Here is a 22,155-nt window from a genome sequence, read left to right on the forward strand (position 1 = left end):
TGCTGCAGTGCAAATCATACCAAGGGTACAGGCAGTACTGTCTGTGATAACACCATGCGTCCCCTCTTTATGGTTACCCACTGTATATGAAAATGACATTTCATTTTCCTTCACTGTTGGAAACATGACCTATCCCTACAGTGGCAGTCGCTATGATGATAACTACTCCTAAAACCAAGTGATGACATTATTTCAATGGGTAATACAAGCCTAACGGCTAAATGTTTTCATGTGCACAGGATTAAAACGTGAGAGGACTATGAGTCTACGACGTTCTAATGGCACGTTCAGACTTAGGCAATGTGAAGTTAAATGCCAACATCAGCAGGCTAACAGTAATTTTAGACAGATGTAAATATCTGAACCAAATTTCATGACATCAAATGACTGTTGACACAGATTTACCCCACATCACAAACTGGGACCTCAGGGTGGTGCTAAGGGGAAAAGGGGATCACCAAAATGAATTAGAATACAGTGTGGAAACCACAAATGTCTAAACAAAATGTCACGCCAAGTTATTTTTTGCTTGGATATGAAAGAGATTACCATAGAACTAATGTAGCAAATTGTACAAGGAACCTTCCAACCTGGTGCAGTAATAAAAGAGTCCGTTGTAGTTTTCTTGTGCACGGTTATATGCCCGTACAGCGTCTATGAGAAAGATGGCTTTTCAAAGGCTCATTAATATGCTACAACCAAACGTCTGCCTTCCAGCTTTGTGGCGCCGTCAGTGGAGGAGGTTTTGTTGTGTGAGAAGACATGGCCACGTGAGACTAACACGGTTTAAGCTTCACATATCTGTAGGAAAAGGCCATAGACTGTAAATTAAAATATCTATTTCGATTTTATGAGTCAATATTGTGCGGTTCAAATGAAGATTGATTTGAATCACACACACACACACACACACACACACACACACACACACACACACACACACACACACACACACACACACACACACACACACACACACACACACACACACACACACACACACACACACACACACACACACACAAGCTCATGATAATTATTTTATTTCATGAGGGCATACATTCACATAATGTATTCCCCATCCCAACGGTAATTTAACTTTAATCACAGCTAAATACCTACTGTAGCCATGACCTCTGACCCTAATCATCAAAAAGTAATTTGAAGAAAGGAGTGTCAGAAGGTGATGACCGGCCAAAATGTCCTCAAGCCAAGGGTTTAAAACTCAAACCAAAAAGTGTGCCTACACACACACACACACACACACACACACACACACACACACACACACACACACACACACACACACACACACACACACACACACACACACACACACACACACACACACACACACACACACACACACACACATACATACACACACACACACACACACAAACACACACAGATAATCTAATAAAGTCTGTGTATTACACAGAGCTCCTCTGCCAGAGCGACAAAGTTATTACACTAAAAGGCGAGCTCCCTGGGAATTTAAACACTCATTTTCCCATCTCATCTTTCACTATTTTTCCTTTTATCAACTCATTTTCTCTTGTTCCAAAGGGGTCATATCACACACTATCCTTCTCTCTCTCTCTCTCTCTCTCTCTCTCTCTCTCTCTCTCTCTCTCTCTCTCTCTCTCTCTCTCTCTCTCTCTCTCTCTCTCTCTCTCTCTCTCTCTCTTTCTCTCTCTCTCTCTCTCTCTCTCTCTCTCTCTCTGCCTCATTCACAAATGAGCTCTGTTACTCATGTATGCACAGGCGCACACAAACACATGGCATGAAGCGAAGGACTGAGAGAAGGAAGGAGAGGGAGAGACATCAAAGCTGCACACACACACGGCACAGATGCTACATGTGCAAAGAGGGACTGCACACACCACTGATCAGGGAGAGTGCAAACACATACCATGAACACACACACACACAATCTCATTTGACCTCTCCAAAGCCCAAAGCCTGGTCTGGTTGACCCACATATGCAGGGTTGTCCTAATCCAGCCTTTTAAATGACACCAGTAAAACAAAAACAAAAAAAACTAAACTCAAGAATTATGGATCGACCGGGTGGTGGAAATGACAGAGAGAGAAAATATGAGACAGAGGGGATGGAAAGAGTGAGATTGAGAAAAAGGGAGAGAAGCCCAATCCTATTATGAACCAAAGCAGTGAGTTGAAATGAAGGCATCTCTCGCTCACACTCTTCGCCACTCCCTCTATTTCTCACCCCCTCCCCTCTCCCATATGAGACGAGGATTCAGGTCACAATTTCAGCCAAACATACCAACATATGCACACACACACACACACACACACACACACACACACACACACACAGCACACATGTGCAAAAACACATGCATAAAAAGGCTAGACAGCTCGGTCTAATTAGGCAGAAAGATAAGCTCATGCACACACACTTTTTATTAATGCAACGCGAACAGATAAACATCCCCTCGTCCGATATCCCTCTCTAGCTTGTTCTCCGTCTTGATCTTCCCGTTTCTGTTTTGCTCATTTTATCAGTTTATTTATTCACTCTGTTTACTCGTTTTTCTTTCAGCATCCACTTTCTTTTCAACTCAGTTTTAAGGTTTTTTTTTAATTTTTTGTATGACTGCAAAGAAATGCCAAAAAAAGGCCAACATTGTTTGCAGTAGAACTACACTATACAAAAGTGCAAAAGAAAGACTTCTCTTTTCTGTCACACAAAAACCCAGACACACACACACACACACACACACACACACACACACACACACACACACACACACACACACACACACACACACACACACACACACACACACACACACACACACACACACACACACACACACACACACACACACACACAGACACTGTCAGCCTCATATGTGTGGTGGTGAAATGAAAGGAGGGAGCAGGAAGGAAGGACAGCCAGCTGCTTCATCTGTCCTCAGGAGTCCACAGGGGAAACAGCCTGGCTGCCGAGCATCCTGACTATCAAACACAGCTTCCTATAATATCCTGCCTGGTCCGTGAACTGCAGTGTCTTTCCATTCGACATTTTGATACAGTATGTTAAAGGCTGTCTGTATATATGATAAGACTGATCCTTATAATATCCTGTCTATGATATGTGAACCTGACGTTCCTAATTATTGTTTTTTTTTGTTGTAGTATAAAATGATAACACATCTTCAATGGCCAGGCTTGATTTCAGTCAAGTCTCATCCTTAGGTTTAGGAGCCAAGGCTTTGCAAGGCTACAAAGCATTCTAATCATAGACTGAATAAAGAGACGTGGTCACCAAATCCCAAAAGTGAAGCCAATGTGGAAGTGCATGAAACCTGTTTTCTCTTGATTGACCAGCAGAGGGCGACTCTACAGGTTTTAAAAAGAAGCTGTTTGTATAGAAGACTATGAGGAAAATTACATCAGTAAACATTTTCCCGAGGGGTTTATGGTCTCAATCTTTAGTTTCAAGTCTTCTTCAATACAACATTATGTTCATTTAGTAATTTTTGTCCCATTTAAAGTTAAATAGACGATAATGCACGGTAGGCTTAGGGGCATGGATACCGTGTGATTGACAGCTAGTACCGTCCAATAGGTACAGGTTGCAGGTGTAGGTGGACGTGCAGTGGACGAGCTCTCAGTCACCTCACGATTCCTCCAAATAAAATAAAGTGTATTATCCAAGTCCTGTGTTGGTGTTTTAAGTTTGGTTTACCAATTCCAACCTGCACATTTTCAGGCTTTTATCTCATGCTGTAATTATCCTAAATAGCTTAAAACCAGCAGGAGGTTTACTATCCATCTCAAGGACATGCTTACACACACAATGTCTCCTCTTCTTTCTGCCAGTTAAAAAATGGCATGAAATGACAAATTTTAATAACAATAAAAATACTTGAATGAAACAATTCATGGTCAAAAAATGATATGATATTTGATTTCAAAGGCTTGATATTTAATTCACTGTGGGGAAAAAGTTGTGAAAGAAAAATATCATTGCTCAAAATGTTTGTTGAACAAAGACTTCAATCTTGCAAAAGATGAATGGGCAGACACAATTTGCTGCTCCAAATTGGAGTCAAAGACAGGATTCTCCTGTTTCCAGTGACAAAATTGAGGAATTGCTGTTGAGGAGTGTAACTATATGATGCAACATGCATTCTTCATGCACTGCTGTTTCCTTTTCAGGTGAAATTAGGAAACTGATACGGGGTGTTTAAATTTGATAGGAAGGCAATGTGTTGAATATTCGCCGGGAGTGTAAAGGTGAAACCTCACAGGCATCTGACCATTTTTTGTGACGCACTGTCAGGTCCCAGTCATTGAGACACACTCACCTCGGCAGTTATTGAAATTCTGCCCCAGTAGCTTCGCTGCTGGCCCCCGGGGGTCTACAGGGGACATTATCCCAGCACCGAAATAATGGACCCTACTGCTGCATACACCCATTACCTCGGAAACAGTAAAGACGTACAGTATGTGTGTACATGCCAATACACATTTCACTGCAAGTTTCCATTTGCAACTCCAAGGTCATTTCAGTTTGCTAGGCCTGCACGTAGAATAGTTTGCATCATACCTGTATGTATACTGCATATCATCATTCACTGCAATAGATGCAGTCCGTGTAGAGACCAAAGCATTTCCCTCTTCCAAACAGCACTTGCTATCTGTGATCAACCGCCATTTTAAAGTAAAATAATATTTTTCTAAAATATATATAGGTATGCATATCTGCAATATATTACAGATTTTAATTTCTTTAGCTAATTAATTATCTGGTCAGGTTGATGTTGGGTGGAGTCACGTGGTTGCAACAAATTTTATGTACCAGTAAGATTAATAGATCTGATTATCCTCCCTACAGCTTTTACCATCCTCGTCCTCGTAGGCAGCCCTCATCATAGTTTGAATGTGTGCTCGTCCCTGCGAGGGGTCATGCAGTTCTCAGCGGACAGGGAGTCTGCACTCTTACCTGGGACTTGGGCTCTGTTGCTCATGAGAGCTAACTGCATGCTCTAATTCTGTGGGAAACCAGAGATGCAGAATTCTATAGGGGGGGAAAAATGTGCACCAAAATGTGCTGTTGATCATAGATAAGAACAGATAAGACCATTTAGCTGCTGTTTAGTACTGCTGTGGTTGTCTTCTTGTGGGCCTTTTGAAGGAAAATCATATCTCATTCACTTCCCGCTTTTCAAATTTTCATATTTTCCCAGGCTGCACTCGGGTCACAAGTTTCTGGGCTGCCGCTGCGTCTCGCTGGACACAAATCTAACAAAGCTACTATTCTTCATCGCCTCCCACCATCGTTCTGTTATCCTACCGCTAGAACCAGCTGTCAATATGAATTTGCTTCAACCTATTCACCACACTCCTTACAAGAGTGCATACTGAACATCATCATATTCCTCTACAAGGTATGTCTGCATTAGAAAGTCACTGATATACACGCTGTGCCTCTGCACATTGTGGGGGATACGGGCAATAACTACCTCAGTCCCAGAAGTGCTATATCAATGAATATAGAACAACCACGGAGAGCAGTGTAAAGTCCTTATAGCTTCCCTCCTTCCTCCTGGGGATACAGCTATATATGATATTATATGATAATGGCAGTGAACCAAGTCAGATAATGTGGCATGTGAATATATGTGTGTGTCTCAATGTGTCCGTACAGCTTAGAGCAGGAGGGGGGAGATATTGTCTTACTACCGCCTTCACATAGCTCAGATAAAATCATCTGCACAGGGAAAAAAAGAGAGACATGGAAGGAGAGAGGAAGAAGAAGGGAGAGAAATGGGAAAAGGAAATGAGGGAGATCGAAAGTGAACGAGAGGTGAAGGAGGGGGTTGGAGATAAAGAGCAAGTGTGAAATCTACAGAGCAAAAAAAAAGAGAGAGAGAGAGAGAGAGAGAGAGAGGCTCAGAGGAAGGTAAGGAAGACATGAGATGACTGTTACAGCTCAATTAATGCCTGGACATGAGATGGCCCAGCCACTGATAATGACAGAGCACACGTTGGAGAAAAAAGACGGGGGGGGGGGGGGGGGGCAAAAGCAGTGATCTCGACAGGATGTTAGGAGGAAGCTGGAGGGGGGCGAAAGAGGAGGAGGAGAGGAAATAAGAGCAGATACTGTTAAATCTATTCATGATTCATTATTTCTGACAGCAACTCAAAGCTCCCCTCCCTCCCTTGATGTCTCTCTCTCTCCTATCTCCCACGTTCTCAGGCTGCCCCCCTTTCTTCTTCCTCTCCTTTTTTCTTCCTCTCCTTTTCCCTCCATTGCTTTTCTTTCTTGGCCCTCATTTTCCCCTCCATCTCTTTTCCCCCCTCATCTGTTCTCCGAGGTCTTCATCCGTCTCTTCTAATGCTCCATCCTTCCTGTTTACCCTCTTCTCTTTCATCCGTTCAATTAATCTCTATCCCTCTCTTTTCCTCTCATCCCAGCTCTCACACTTTTTTCCAGCCTCTCCCCACCATCTCTCTCAGGGGTTTTTTTCTCTCTCTCTTAACCGCCTTTTTTTTTCTATCATGCTTTTTCTTGCGGCCTCTTATATCTTCAGAGTCCTCATTTTTCTAAATGATCTTTCTCTTTTTTCAAACCGTCTCCCTTACTTTTCCATCCCCGCTCCCTTTGTCGCATCCTCTTTCCTACAACCTCTCTTATCATGCTTTATCCTCGTCTTTCCTTTTCTCTCTCTTGTGCTATCTCTATTTTCCATCTCTCTTTTTTGATATCCTTTTTATGCCAGATTCTTCATTTTATATATATCACACACTCTCCCTACCTTCTTCTTTTCATTCTTCCTGTCAATTTCCGCTCCTGTTTCCTTTTTTTTTATCAGTGATACTGATAGTTCTCTTTAACCATCTACCACGTGTCTCTTACTGACTCTCACACACCTCTTCTCTTATCCTTTTTTTTACCAGCTCTTGTCTTTTTCTCCCTGTTGCTCCAACATTTTCCTACCTCTCTTTTTTCTCATACCCCCCCTGCTCGCTCTTCTCATCATCCCCTGGTTCCTGACACCAGGCCTCTTCATTTTCATTTCTTTCTTCTTCTTTTTTTCCTTTACTTTATCCGCCTGACTGTTCCTCTTTGGTCTCCTTCTGTCATCCTCACAGCCGATCCGTTGCCTCCCCTCTCTCCTTCCCCCTCTTCCTATTTTCCACAGTCTCCCCTCCTTGGCCTCCCTCTGTCATCTTCCCCACCTCCCCTCCTTCCTCCCCTTCCTACTCCCCCCTCCATCTCTCAGAGGTGCAGCCAGCACCCCAGTCCATTTCCTCTTTTTTGGCGACAAGAGCTGACAGTCCAGTTCTGCTGCTCTTTGCTGCCAGATCTCTTCCCCTCTCTCTCTCTCGCTACATTTTGCTTGGAGGTTTGTCCCGACTAAATTCACATTTGTTTCTATCTTACAATTGAATTCAAACCGTGAATGTCAATAGCTACAAAATACAGTAGCACTACTTGTTCTCATTAACTTGAAAAGGAGTAATAGAATTGTATTAATCCCTAGAGTATATATACTGAACTACAACTTTTCCAATAAATGCTCTGGTCTCTTTCTTTGCTCCTCTCTCTATCATTTTGTCCATCCTCTCTTCATTTATTAATTATTGCTCTGTCAATAGCTTTGTGTGTTGTGGGGTTGAGAAATCAATATGTCCCAATCCCTTTTGTTTTGGGCTTTTTATTCGGAGTCTCTTTGAGTTTTCCTGCTTTCAAAAGTTATTCACCAGATCTCTGTTGGTCATTTGCTTTCTGCTGCCTCAAGATTGCAATGTGCCAATAATGCACCTGACCACACCTCAGTTTGAAGACCAACACGCTCATGGGCTGTCAGATGGGTGTACGTACATTCGCTATTTAAACAAAATGGGCGCTAGACGTGAAAATGAATACCGCGTCAGTCTGAAAGAGCCAGTAATTGGACAATTTAATTGGGCACAACTTCAGCCAGAGGTAAGTATGTATACACTGCACTCTGTATTTGGACAGAGCCCCACTGTTTGATGTTTCTGTGCTGTAATTACCTTGATAGCTAAGTGACACAATGATTATGAGGTTAAAGTGCAGAGGCTTTCATGTGAGGGTGTTTTTAGAGATTGTTTCAAACAATGAGCTGCTTTCTAAATGCGTACCTCGAGCATGCTGGGAACTCATAAAATGCGAAAACTAAATCCCCCTGTGTCTTCCATGACAGCGTCTGACCTAACGGCGGAAAACGAGTTAGCATTACAGGACAAAAAAGGGAGTGAGAAAGAGGGAGCAGGCAGTCACCTTTAAGGAAGGTGCCATTCAACTGGATAATGATTCTGTCTGTCTGTACATTTATCTGACTCTGTCTGCAGTTTGACTGCCTTTCTTTCCTGCAGTGTGACCCCAGTCAACAAATTAGCAACAAGTGTGTAGACTGACATGTCCAGAGATCGAACACAAACACAGCTCGCTCTCATGCCATCTCATGTGGACAGTCCACTGGAAGACATGAGCAGAGTCCATGTTGTAAACACAATGAGGAGAAAAGAAACATAACTCCTGAGCAAACAACAGGCTTGTAAACTGACATTTTCAATCCCTAATGCTGGGTTAATGCAAATTAAATAAAACACTTCAACTAACCCAGAACGTTCAGCATTGAATTCAAAGAGAAACGGTACATACTGCACATATCCCACTTTAAGTACACAAACACTGAAAACATGAATCCGCTCAAGAACATAAGAATCTGGTTGTGGGATTTGTCCGCTAAAATAAAATCAACCTGTGGGTGATGGTACCAACCAATACCAACGACCACATGCTGCAGAAAATAGTTAGACAGACTGTCACCACCAGCCCTGTAATACCTGGTAAAACATGTTCCATTGCCATCTGTACCAGCCAAGTGGCAATCCACCGTGACGTCATCCATAGGTTTGTGAGATGCCGTTTTGAAGCCTCCGCATGTGCTTCACTCTCCGGACCTGGAGACTATGTCCATTTTTATATACAGGCTTTTCTTACCAGCTAATTCAACAGTACGGCTATTTACGAAGTCTCACATCAGCAATTGTTTCATCTCTCACTAGAGACTGGAACAGACTGTCCAGACATATAGTTAATCAATGTAGCTAGATTGTGTGAAATAAAATGAAAAAATCTAAACTAAATGTAATAAAATCCATCCATCACTCAGTACTAAGCCCCTGTGTTCCCTTTACTCAACATCTTAACACAAATTTTAGAAGCAGAAACAGACCCTGCTCCAGCCTGCTAATGTATTGTATATTAGGTGACTAGAAAAATACAAACACACATGTATGATGTGATGCTACACAAGAATCCTGCGCTTAATAAATAAACTGTATAGATGAAAAAATATGAAGGAAGATACCAGCCAAAAAATATAATACAAACCCGCCCACACATAATGACTAACTGGCATACAAAGTTTGAGTGTATTAAAGAACACATTCGCCTCCTCCCAACTAGTCAATAAAGGCAACTTCTACACAGAAAATGAGACACACGACCGCCACATGAATACAAGCACCATCATCAGACGGACGACGAGATGAAAGACAAAAACATTCACAGCAACAGTCTCTTACCTGCTTGTGCATCTCAATGTTGAGGCCGTAGGACATTTCATAGTACTGTGGAGACAAACACAAATGACAGAGACCTTAGCATTTCATACACAGCACACATTAACATTCAGTCTTACACAATATCTCCCATTGAACATCGGTTGCTCAGCGTAGCTGCAGATGCTGCCTCTTGTCACTGCAGGTTTGATGAAAGAGCGAAAAGAGCAAGTGAGAAGATGAGAGTGAGTGTGTGTATACAGTGTATACAGTATAACAGGTTGGTGTGCATCTGTGAATAGATAATGAGGTATTTATGTATAGGTGGGAGTTATGCATTTGTTCGTGAACAGGATTTTACAGTCTATGTACAGCAGCTAAAGGAGCATGATTGTGTGTGTTTACTGAATTGTTTGTGTGTGTGTGTGTGTGTGTGTGTGTGTGTGTGTGTGTGTGTGTGTGTGTGTGTTTATGTGCCTTACCACCTACACATGGTGGTGATCATCAGAATAATGAGCCAAACAGTGTAATGTTTAATGAGCACACTGTGCACTGTGTGTACACATGTGAAAGTATGTGGCTGTAAAGGACACGGGTCTAGTAATGTATAAGATCCCTTCACCGGGTACCAAGATATAATCTACTGGAATATTTTAAAGGGAAATAGGCACGGTGATGCACACAGACAACTTGAACGCCAACAAAAAGGCCAGACCACATCTGGAGGTGATGTGGCTCACGTTACGGCGAGTCAGGTGTGACCACGTTCACGAAGAGCAAATCCAGCCAACAAGTTCAAAAAGTTACTTGTTCGGCAAAATTCTACAGATAACCCTTTTTCCTGGCAAAGGAAAAATACTTTCCTTGACCTGAGACAAACCAAGTACCAGAGCTCCTGTGATCAGATGTCACTATGAAGATTAGAGCTGAAACAATATGCCGATTGATCAATCTGGCTCCAACTGCCAGCCAAACAGCCGATATCTCCTTGAAGTCCAGCCACTAACTTTATTACCTCTATGTACCTCAGTGGTAACAGGACTATAATTGGTCCTTTTTTAATACAAAGTCTCTTTGCCCAGTGCTAATACACATACACTGAGCAGAGAGGCGGCAGTGGCAGCAGGAAACCAGGTGAAGTGAAGATAACTCGACTTGACGACAACTACACTGTACAGTCGTTAGTATAAGTATAATAAAACGTACATATTTTACTAAACAACCTGGTCCACACACGTGGGAACATTTCCATCTGTTTTATCCACAGTCTCCTCCTGGCATGTTGTACACAACCACAGTGCGCAGGTTCAGCAGTACCTCGTTGTAATGATTCTTAAAATCATGTTTTATGAATGAAATAAATGGAATGGAATTTCCTGCAGGATACATATATATGATCAGTGTTTCTCCACATCATACAATTCTTCCATGGTTTACACTTTTGGTTTTATCACATCATTGAGTAACTTCTTCCCGCTTTGTGTGAAACAAAGTGAATGTTCGCTTTTCACAATAATTGACTTAACCATTTGACAAACATATTGGAATATGTAAAAATGAAGATCACTACATATGATCGAATAGTAGCATTAAAATGTACAAGAGGCACAAAATCCGGGCTGAGAGGCAAAATGTTTCTCCAGGTGGGGCAGCTACATTCCCCATTGGCTGATTCACAAGTTCATAGGTTTTAGTTTCTTAAACATGAAGATTGGCATTTTTTGTTAAAGTCGAATATCAATCTGACAGTACCTCAGAAAAAAGAACACTGTACAGTACATACATTCATACATAAAAAGAGCAGCACATTAAATATACCAGTTTGTGCTTGTTAAATGTCTTACATCACCACCTCTGCACGTGTTCACTTGTGAAAATGTGTTGCTCCCTCTCAAAATACAACAACAACAACAGGGGTTATGTCAGGTTCAGGTTTTTAGTTCTAATGGTTAAGGTTTGGGAAGGGGCATCAGGGGATGCATCAGTATCAGTGTACATCAGTAATGTGCTGTAATGGCGTTGGTGGCGAGCAGCAAACAGACAGCAAGGATCCCTCATGGTGACAAAGGGAAGCCTCTGCCGCTAGATGAGCAACGCTCTGAATGATGAGAGCGAGAAGCGACTCTCTCACTTCCTCTCTGTATTCTCTTCCGCATTTTCACTCTATCACTCTCTTCTCTTATCTCTCTCTCCATTTATTCCCCATCTCTTTCAGTCCCTCCCTCCCTCTCGCTCCCGTCTCCATCTTTCAGAGGCTGTCACTGTCTTTTCTCTCTGCCCTCCTTCTCCCTTGGTTATTCCCTTCCTTCTTTTTCCTCGCTGTCAGATGTTCTCTCACTCTCCATTTCAGTCCATCTCTTCAGTCTATTTCCTGTCTCCTTTTACTCACTTGCTATCTTTGTCTGTCTCTATCCATGTATGTACACATTTATCTAAATTAAATTCATTGCTATGAACATTATTAGGTGAAGAACTGCCAGATCACATTGTACAAGTATAATGATTCAGATTTCAGATTCAGAAGTTGTTGTTTTTTAAAGTAAGTTTCTGCATCTTATGATCTGAGAAAGTGTCAAATTCTTGGTATTTGAGTTTTTGTTTGGAAAATTGACTAGTTAACCAAAATATTATGTTTCCACCACATGACATAGTTTTTTTTAATCAATCTCACTATCACAAGTAAGTGTTTCTATCGGTTCCTTTCATTCATTTATGCTGGGCCGCCAACTTACTTTACATAAAATGATTCCAATGGCTTCTACACAGGGAATTTTACAGCTTCTTTTATTTTTATGTGGTGAAAAAAGTATAGGGCTGGTGCCAGATTAATGTTAGATACTTTTAGTCAAGGTGCTGGATTGGTATCAGGAAACAAAAAAATTGGATTGATGCATCCAGACCGTGCCCTCCCCACCCTGGTTCTCTAGCGGTCTTGTGAGTTATTACTCTTGTTCGCCAGGCGCAATGTCAGAGGGACATTTTTATGGTATCGCAAGAAAAAGGAGGCATGGGTGGATGTATTGATTACTCAATCGTGGGAATGGGAGAACACTCGTTGCTTTCTTTGAACCACAACCATGGTCTTTCCCTAACCATGACCATCAAGTCATCCATCTGTCCCTCTATCCATCGACTGTAAGTCCTTTGCAATGTGCTGTCCCTTTCGTTGTCACCTTCTTGTCCTGTCTCCTTTGTCACCTCCTTCCCTCCGGTGCATTCTCCCTTGCTCTCTCCTGTCAACGCCTTTACCGTCTTCCTTGCCAATTATCTTTCTTTCACTTATTCAGCCTTCTTCCCCTCTACTCCCCGTGTTATTCTCCCATGGTTCTGTATCATTTTCATCCGTCCTTTACACTCTACTCTCTCATCCCTTCTCATTTTAGTCTTTTCTATCAAACATCTTTCTCTTTTTATACTCTCTCCATTTCATGCCCTCTCTCATTTTCTACTTGGCTCATTCGCTTTGTATATTTGTTCACTCTCGTCCTTGTCAAGTGCTGTGTCTATATTTTCCTTTTTCTGCCTCCGTCGAGCTCATGTCTGTAGTGCACTTTGTTTCTTTCTTTCCGTTCCTGACGCACACACACAAAAGAAGATATGTTTAATGGACACAGACACATGTGCAATCTTGGAATCTCTTTCTCATGTAAAAATGCACTCCGGTTCACTTCACACAAGTATGCACACACCTGAAAACACACATGTCTTCGAGCACTCAACCACAAACATGTTTGAGCTGGCCCTTTGTTTCCATGTGTGCCTCTCATCCAGCCCTCTCAACATGAAAGACATGTGACATCTCTCTTTGTCCTCCATCTTTCTCTCTTTCTGTCTCCATCCCTCATCAGCCCCTCTCTTCACCTCTCTATCATTACACCTCTCCTCGGCCCTCCCCATCTGTTTGACTCAATTCCTGTTCGTCTCTCCTTATTAATTCTCCCTCCATCTCTCGCATCAGCCACTCCACCTCTCTGCCATTACTCTCTATTTTTCTTTTTCACTCGCTTCTCTTTCATTCCCTCCTCTCCAACATCCTCTTTTCATTTAGTACCTCACTTTTGCCCACTACAGTGGCGGCTTAGTGGTAATACCGGGGGCCCAGCATTTGAATGCAACCTTGCAAGAACATAGCTCACTTCAGTGGCTCCCCACTCTGGACTAAAAGGAAGCAGCTGACAGCATATAACCAGAAGGACAGGAATTTAATAAAGGTATGACGGGAACAATGCTCTGTAAAGCCAGAGGGAGAGCAAGTGGGCTTGGGTTAGCAACAGTAAAAGTTAAGGAGCCTTGATGCTGCCACTGTGCATTTCTGAGAGTCAGTGGACTGAGTGGAAAGGCATTCAGTTGACTTCCATCAAGTTCCATTGAGACTGTTTAATTAAAAATGCCATTCACGTCAGTGCGTTCCAAAGTCACGTACAGTCAACAGACATTTTTCTTCAGCTATGCATCTTTCAGCTTCAATAAAAACCACGGCAAAAGGGAGAGAGAACTAAAATAAACTCTACACTGAATTTAAAGAAAAATGCACAACTATTCTAGACAGTGCGTCTTGACGACAACGGTAGAATGTCAACAATTCCTCCAACTTTAAGGACAACACAGGTCGCTTGTCCCTAAAGTCGGATACGAGCCATATGGGAGTACTAGCAGCGGGTGGGCTGGACATTCGTTGTCATGGTAACAATGACAAAAAAATCCAGTTAAGTTTGAGAGACTGTCATGAATAAAAGAACACGGAGAGTTTCACTTAAGGATATAAAACTTGAGTCTACACCAATTTCTAATTACGACAGTATAGTAGAATGTAAAGTCTTTAATTGTGCACTAATAAACACTTAAATATCCTCACATCTGCAACATTACAGTACGTTATAACCCATTTAATGAATGTTACTCTGGTGCTTATAAAATGGTTAAATATCGGTCGCTGCTCCTGATTACTTTTACTATTACTTTAAGCTTTAATTATATTTAGTTTGACAATACTTACATACTTCATCACAGCATGTATGGATTACCTTTCTACATTTTTGAGCCACAAGTGAAATGCCCTACATTGTACTGCCACTTGAGAACTACAGCACTGTTGCTGATAACAATATGAGATTGCAGCTCTTCAGTGGTCCTTGTAGGATAATTTCCTTTACACCAACTTAAACGCTGTGAGGTCAATTACAGACCATCCTCGGGACAGCTAGCTCACAACAATTAAGAAGGTTTTTCATCTGCCAGGACTTTAAACCTGAGTCATTCCGCTTGAAGAAGACAAAGAAGCGATCGTCAGACAGAGAGCAGTGTTACATTATCAGGATTTGAAACACCAACATGTGACACGAGGCTAAAAGCTGGGTAATCAGCTACGAGACACTGAGTAAGTTTCGACATCACTTGCACACAGGAAGTTGCTCCAGCTAGACATTTGCTCTTCTTACTATACAACCAATTCAGACTGGACCAGTGAAATGTTCCTGTGAAGAGGCAGAAAATAGCAGAATAAGTGAGTGAAATGTAGTAACAGTTGTCCTGTGGGTGTAGGCCAGACAGCAATGAAGTGACTGTTGTACTGTTTTGCAGGCTGCACAGCACTCTTAGTGACAACGCTCTATGGAAGTCTGGTCCGGACTGTAGTCTAGTCACAACTGTGCTTTGCAGTGTGTGAACGTGTTGGTGTGTGTTAACAATTAACACTAATGTTCAGCTACAACTCGACTTTGTGTGACTCACAAATTACATCTAAGCTCACAGTGTAGGTTACCAGCGTCACTGGTAGACAAGACGAATACTTTACTAAGACGTTCAAGTAGCCTACTGTCCTTAGACCCCAAAATAAAAAACAAATATAATGGGATACACTGTGATATTGTGCTGTGTTGGTCATCCACTGCCTGTTGTCTAGAGCGTAGCATGGTAATAACTGTACTGTATAATGTCATATACTCTGTGTATTTACTGTTGTAGTCAGTTTTTAATAGATTCCTCCTCTCTTAACTGACTGCCCCCCCCCCCCCCAACATCCAATTAACCCCCCGACCCACCCCACACGCCTGAAGTTCTGCCTTATATGTTCTCATCCAGCACTCTGTGTAAGATCTCTTGTCTATGTGGGCAATGTGTATGTGTGAGTAGCAGATTGCAAATCCCATGTGGTAGACGAGTGTGCGTGTGTGCGTGCGTGCGTGCGTGCGTGCGTGCGTGCGTGTGTACTATGCAATGTCTGTGTCAAGTAAACATGACTTCTTACAATACTAAAAGTATTCTTGGATTACACCTTACAAAAAGATTTTTGCTGTTACATATTAAGAGAAGATAGTCTATGGCAGGGGTGTCAAACTCATAGTTAACAATATGTCAATGTCTAGTTATATATATACCTTATATCTTACAGTTACAGCCGGCCCTTTGAGGACAACCACAATGCTGATGTGGCCCGGGGTGAAAATGAGTTTGACAAACCTGGTCTATGATGTCCAGGCAGACACCATGCATGTTTTTATCCATATGTCATCATACATGTTCATACATCTACGTATATGTACATCATACAGGTATGCATTGTGCCAAGCAACTATATTGTAACATACTTTAGTACATTATGATGAGACCTGCAATGACACAAAGAAAGAGCACAGGAAAATGACAAAGTCATTTACTCCTTTTATTGTCGATATAACTTCTTTTTTTATGTGTTCATATCAGTATCAGCACATATCTACAAACTAATAGATAATGTGAATGCTGGGCTAAGTGATAATTCAATATTTTATGAATTTTCTGTGGAATTGTAATGATTTCACATTGTGTCGTTGCTTCACCATAGTCTTTTCAAATTCAGAATTCTAAGACAGAAAATCCCAAATCATGAATACAAATAAATGATTCACTGAACTGTAAAGTAATAAACGCTGGATGGTTGTTGCATCTTCTGTATGAACTGAGTATATTTCTCTGTATAGATAAGACTCTATCAAACATCTGATTAAAAGCTAATTGAGTTCGGAAAATGTTGCATTCATATCATTTAAAAAAGACTATTATATGTTAATTATTCAGATTGGATTGGAGTTATTCACTGGGCTGAGGTAATGTTATAATTTCAATGCTGCTCTATCTATCACAACAAATACATTATGAAAAGCTCTTTCTTCCATGTGCAACTCTATTTGATAGAAAAGTGTATACGTAATTGAGGTGAATAAAATCTCTGGAGCTTTACATAGTTTAAAGATTCTTATGAATCAGGAAACAAAAAACTGGATTGATGCATCCAGCCCTTGCCCTCCTTTCCTCGGATCTCTAGCGGCCTTGTGAGTTATTACTCTTGTTCGCCAGGAGCAATGTCAGAGTGACATTTTTCTGGTATCCCAAAAAAAAGGAGGCACAGGTGGATGTGTTGATTACTCAATCGTGGGAATGGGAGAATACTTTCTTACACACGCATGACACTGAGCCTGCAACTCACTCACTGTCATTATCATTTCTACATTTTTTTTCTGCCTGCTTTTTGGGGCTCGTCGTGTCAGTCGAGCAGGCAGGTTACTTTAGATAAACGAGGTTGCAGTGTAATTTCTTGTTTATCTGATCGCACTGACGTTCCACTCCTCGAACGCAGCCCCATATCTAATGTGTATCTGCCGCTAATAACAGACACGCTGCACTGTCATCATCGGGGCAGCATAGACCAAATGCATTCTTGCATTTCTCTCAACAAGCTGCCTTGCTCTCTCTCTCTCTTCCTGTTTCTTTCTCCCTTCAATCTTGTGTATCCTTCCTCCTTTCCACTCCTCCATTCTTCGGGGAGTGTTTGCTCTTTCATTTGCCCCACCCTCCCTCCACCCCACTGGTGTTGAGAGAGTGTCAGACAACGCTGCCACACACACACACACACACACACACACACACACACACACACACACACACACACACACACACACACACACACACACTCTCTATCTCTCTCTCTCTCAAACTCATATGCATTCTGTGAAAAATGCTGGCAGACTTTAAAATGAGCTTTAGAAAGTGGGTCTAATCCAAGGTGATTTATCTAAATGGGACATTCATTTCTATGCGCAATTCTACGTTTAGGCAAGTGTGGCTTTATAGCATGTTTATAGCACAGTTGCAGTTATGTGTGTGTGTGTGTGTGTGTGTGTGTGCGCAGGTGTGGGTGTAAAAAACCTAAACCAAAGCCTTGTTCATCTGTGTCTCTCGGGTGAGCTTGTCTCTTTCATCTGCCCGCCCCCAACCCACCCACACCCACCCACCCACCCACCCACCCACCCACCCCCACCCACCCACCCACCCACCCACCCACCCACACACACACACACACACACACACACACACACACACACACACACACACACACACACACACACACACACACACACACACACACACACACACACACACACACACACACCACGGCTGTTAAAACATTTATTAGCGGGCTGTGCTAACCCACATCAAGAGGTTAGGTTCGCGGGCTCTGACTTCTCCATTGTGCCCTGTCAGCGGGTGACGACTAAATCAGTCACGGCAGACACTCGCTACAGCTCCTCTTGCACCCAGTTTCATCAGAGGGAGAGTCAGGACAACCGGACGGCACTGACCTTGAGTTTGAAAGGGGTTTATATCTGTAAACACGTGTACTGTATATAGAGAGAGGGAGTCCCTGTCCGTCTTCATGCCTACTCCAGTCCTGTTTGTTTCTCTGGCTCCAGACAGTTAAGACAGGTTTAAGACTCTTAAAAGAGACTCAATCCTTCCCTACATCTGGCCCTGCTTAAATCCCACTGGCCGACTCCCACCATCAGACAGCAACGTTTAGCTTAGTGAGAAGCAATCCCTCCTCAGAATCTGCCCTCTTACTCCCTGCCCCTCTTACCTCACTTTAATTTCTTTGTCTCTTTCTCTAATTCTCTGCATTTTTTTCCTTCATCTCCTCTGTCAATTCAATCCCTCCTACATCTTCCTACACCCTATTTTGTCTTTGTTGTTTCTCTCTTTCTTTTCACCTTCTTTTCTTTGTCAGTGTCCTTGTTCTGTGTTTTTCTTCTTACTTTTTTTTCTTGTCTCTTTGCCAATGTCCTTGTGTCTTCTCCCAGTGTCCCCGTCTCTCTCTTCACTTCCCTTATTACCTCTACTCTCTCTCTTCGTTTTTTTATCTCTCTCTCTCTCCTTCCCTCTGTTTAACCCTCTTCTGACTCTCCTCCCTCTTTCTCAAGCAGTCTGCGACTGTAATGTTGCTAAAGAGAACACAGTGTGTCAGCCTGAATCAGACAGATGAGCTGGGAGTGGAGTAAGAGAGCACCACATTAATACACATACACACTTCATCTCTGCCTGAGGGGATGTACTGAACGGACACACACACACACACACACACACACACACACACACACACACACACACACACACACACACACACACACACACACACACACACACACACACACACACACACACACACACACACACACACACACACACACACACACACACACACACACACACGTTCCAACAAATGGCGGCCATGAGACAAAACACTGAAGCATGATGCAGAACTGAAACCAACTTCAAAATACAAAGCCCGGACAAAATAATTCAAACACTATTGATCATATCATCAGTGTATGGAACTGAACAAAGATGTCTGAGACTATTTGTTTCTTTGATCAATAATGATTTTTCACCAGTTTATCCTTTAAGAACATGAGAATGTTTGATTGAAGAGACATGTAGGCTAAAAGGAAACTGATATATATTTTGTAATATTAAGTCATAATATGAATGTTTAACTAGCAATTTGCTTTTGTATGCTGTTTAACACCCTCTGCAGGAGGCTCCAAGTAAAGATCTTTAAAGTGATCAAAGCAGAAAGTACTTACATGATGGTCACTGAAGGTCAGCGCAGGTTAGTTTTAACTACAGCTAACTGTCTTTACACATTTGTGGATCAGTTTCACACATCGAGCAGGTAGATAAAGACCCACAGGTGCAGACTGCAAGCTGTGCAAACAACAAATATCCAATATACACCAGGGTGAACCAGCCCACCTCCCGTTCCCCAAACCTCTGAATCACGGATCAAATACGATTTATTCAGAGTTTTAAAATGAAATAGGATGGAAATTCCGTCTGATAATCAGGCTATGAACTGGTGACTTTGGATTTTCTGTTTCTTAGTAATTTCAAAAAAGCAGGCCAGAAGGGGGTGAACAGAGCTCTCCAGACGGGAGTCATACTTGCACTTTGTGTCGACATGTGACCGACACGTCCACGCCCCCTGATTAGCCGGGGCTACAATGCAACCTTATTTAAAAATACACAGTGGAATTCCAGGATAGAGGAGAGCAGTGAAATCTGAGAGCCATGAATTATAAATACAAAAGCCAGAGAAAAGCAAGACGCCCACGCACACTCTCAATGTGTGCGACTTGATGTTTGTGTGCGTGTTTGCAGCTACCACTAACGTTACACACTGCCAGTGTCTCTCTACACAAACAAAGACATGAGCCGGTCTAGTAGAGCAGACAATATTAAAACATCAACTCCATCCAAAAAGCTAAAGGGAGGGGGTCTGCCAAACACACAAATACACTACTGTATATCCAAACCTGGCTCTGCCGCTTTTCTGCAGCAACACTCCTCACACAGGAGCAATTTGAGAGGGTTATGGCATCATTTCTGCAAGTGTGAAATGAGTCAAACTTGCTCATTGCCAGCTATAGATTTAAAGTAGTAAATGTGAGGGAATTAAACTTCCAAACTCCGAAAAGTTTTGTGCCATCGGGATATTTTGCGCATGAGAGGAAAACTAACACCTTCTGTTGCACAGAGGCTGGTGCAGAAATACAGCTCTCCAGTAAATATTACATCGCTGAAGTTATTGGCTCAATTCAGCTTTTTGCTTTTGGTTTCATTAGTGTGTGACTTCCACTTCAATAGTTAAATTCATTGTGGACATTTTCCGTATATTTTGGCACCATTACCTCAATTTCCTGATCATGATTAGCAGACACAGAGCGATGATACCAACTTCCTCCCGGTACAGACTTTGTGATTCTATAACAAGGTAACAGTACTTTCTCATGAATGAAGATGGTTTGTTCAACTGCCTCGTCTTCTCAGGTGTTAAAAGTGTTCAAAAGTTCACCAAAAGATTCCACATGCATCGGCTGCGTATAATCCTGCTCACAACCATCTTGCCAACTTTCCAACCCCTCACCCTGGTATTGAAAGAGCTTACAACTGATGAATAGTAAAGGCAGGAGCAGTGCAGCGTGGTGAGCAGAGCCCCAGCCTGTGGAAACAGGCCTCAGTATGGATGACAGGACTAACGAGCTAAATATAGCCTTCTGGGTTATCTCCTCTGTGGGCGCAGCGAGGCCGTTGTTGCTTCACATTATTTACGTGTCTGTGCATGCTCTCTCTCTCTCTCTCTCTCTCTCTCTCTCTCTCTCTCTCTCTCTCTCTCTCTCTCTCTCTCTCTCTCTCTCTCTCTCTCTCTCTCTCTCTCTCTCTCTCTCTCTCTCTCTCTCTCTCTCTCTCACGCCCCCCCACACAAACACATCACTATCTCTTTCTCTTTCTCTTGCACTCTTTATCTCTCTCTCTCTCTCTCTATTTTATCCCTTCACAGCATCTTTTTTTTTTTAACAAACCTCCAACTCCCCTCTCTGCAATGCTATCCCCTGGTTCCTCTTTCTCATTCATTTTCAGCATTTTTCTCTCCCCCTCTCTTTCCCTCTCTATCGCTCTCTCCCATTCCTCTTTTATTCTCTTTATCTCTACCTCCTTTTGTATCTCTCCCTCCCTCAGCAGCTCCCTGCTTTTTTGGTCTGACACAGTCTGAGCTTTTTTCCTCTCAAGCTATCTTTCCCTTTGAGCCTCTCTTTCACTCCCTTCCCTCTCATTTATGAACTATGCCAATGAAGTGGCATTACGCACGCACTACTGCTGTACTCGCCATGCTGATCTGCAATGCTAACCTACTGTACATGGGTATGCTATCTGCATATGACTTCCTGCCATAGGGAACTGTTAAAGCTTAAACCTAGCATAACTCGTGTTTTTTGCAGCAAGGCAGTGTGGTTAGGCCACTGAACATCGCAAAGGCCAACGAATGTGTATAAACTAAGTTTGATCAAATGCCATCCATTGGTCCATCTATGGACAGCTCAGGGTGGGGAGGTGGTCGGGTGTAGTGGAGAAGGTGGTTGTCTTTATGCTCCACATAGTAATTGTTTGACACCACAGCTAAAATGAGGAGTGTCTGAGATCAGGGAAGTGGCTGTTTTTGAGAGACCTGTGGTCTTCTCTTTCTTTGTGTGTGTTCTCCACTGCACCATATTTATATGCACATGTATCTAACTCTGTGTGTGTGTGTGTGTGTGTGTGTGTGTGCGTGTGCGTGTGCGTGTGTGTGTGTGTCCCTTTAGTTCGAACAGTGAGGCTATTTTAATGTCCTTCTGTTGAGGACCAGTTGAGGCTTCATGTTTGGGTAGTTAAGCATCCTCAACAAAACCACAACAAGTTTTTCTGTTTGTGCAAATGTACAAATGTGTT

At 42.4% G+C, this 22,155-nt stretch overlaps 1 protein-coding gene across 1 annotated transcript in view; it reads right to left on the reverse strand.

Annotated features, from left to right (window-relative positions):
* tle2b (TLE family member 2, transcriptional corepressor b) overlaps nt 1–22,155 on the reverse strand; it is a 74,397-nt gene that overhangs the window by 37,886 nt on the left and 14,356 nt on the right. The window contains exon 4 of the mRNA XM_035647513.2: nt 9,604–9,648. Within this exon, the coding sequence (XP_035503406.1) occupies nt 9,604–9,648 (45 nt within the window). The remainder of the gene's footprint in view (nt 1–9,603; nt 9,649–22,155) is intronic.

This window comes from Scophthalmus maximus, chromosome 13 (assembly GCF_022379125.1).
Source record: "Scophthalmus maximus strain ysfricsl-2021 chromosome 13, ASM2237912v1, whole genome shotgun sequence".
Classification (NCBI taxonomy): domain Eukaryota; kingdom Metazoa; phylum Chordata; class Actinopteri; order Pleuronectiformes; family Scophthalmidae; genus Scophthalmus; species Scophthalmus maximus.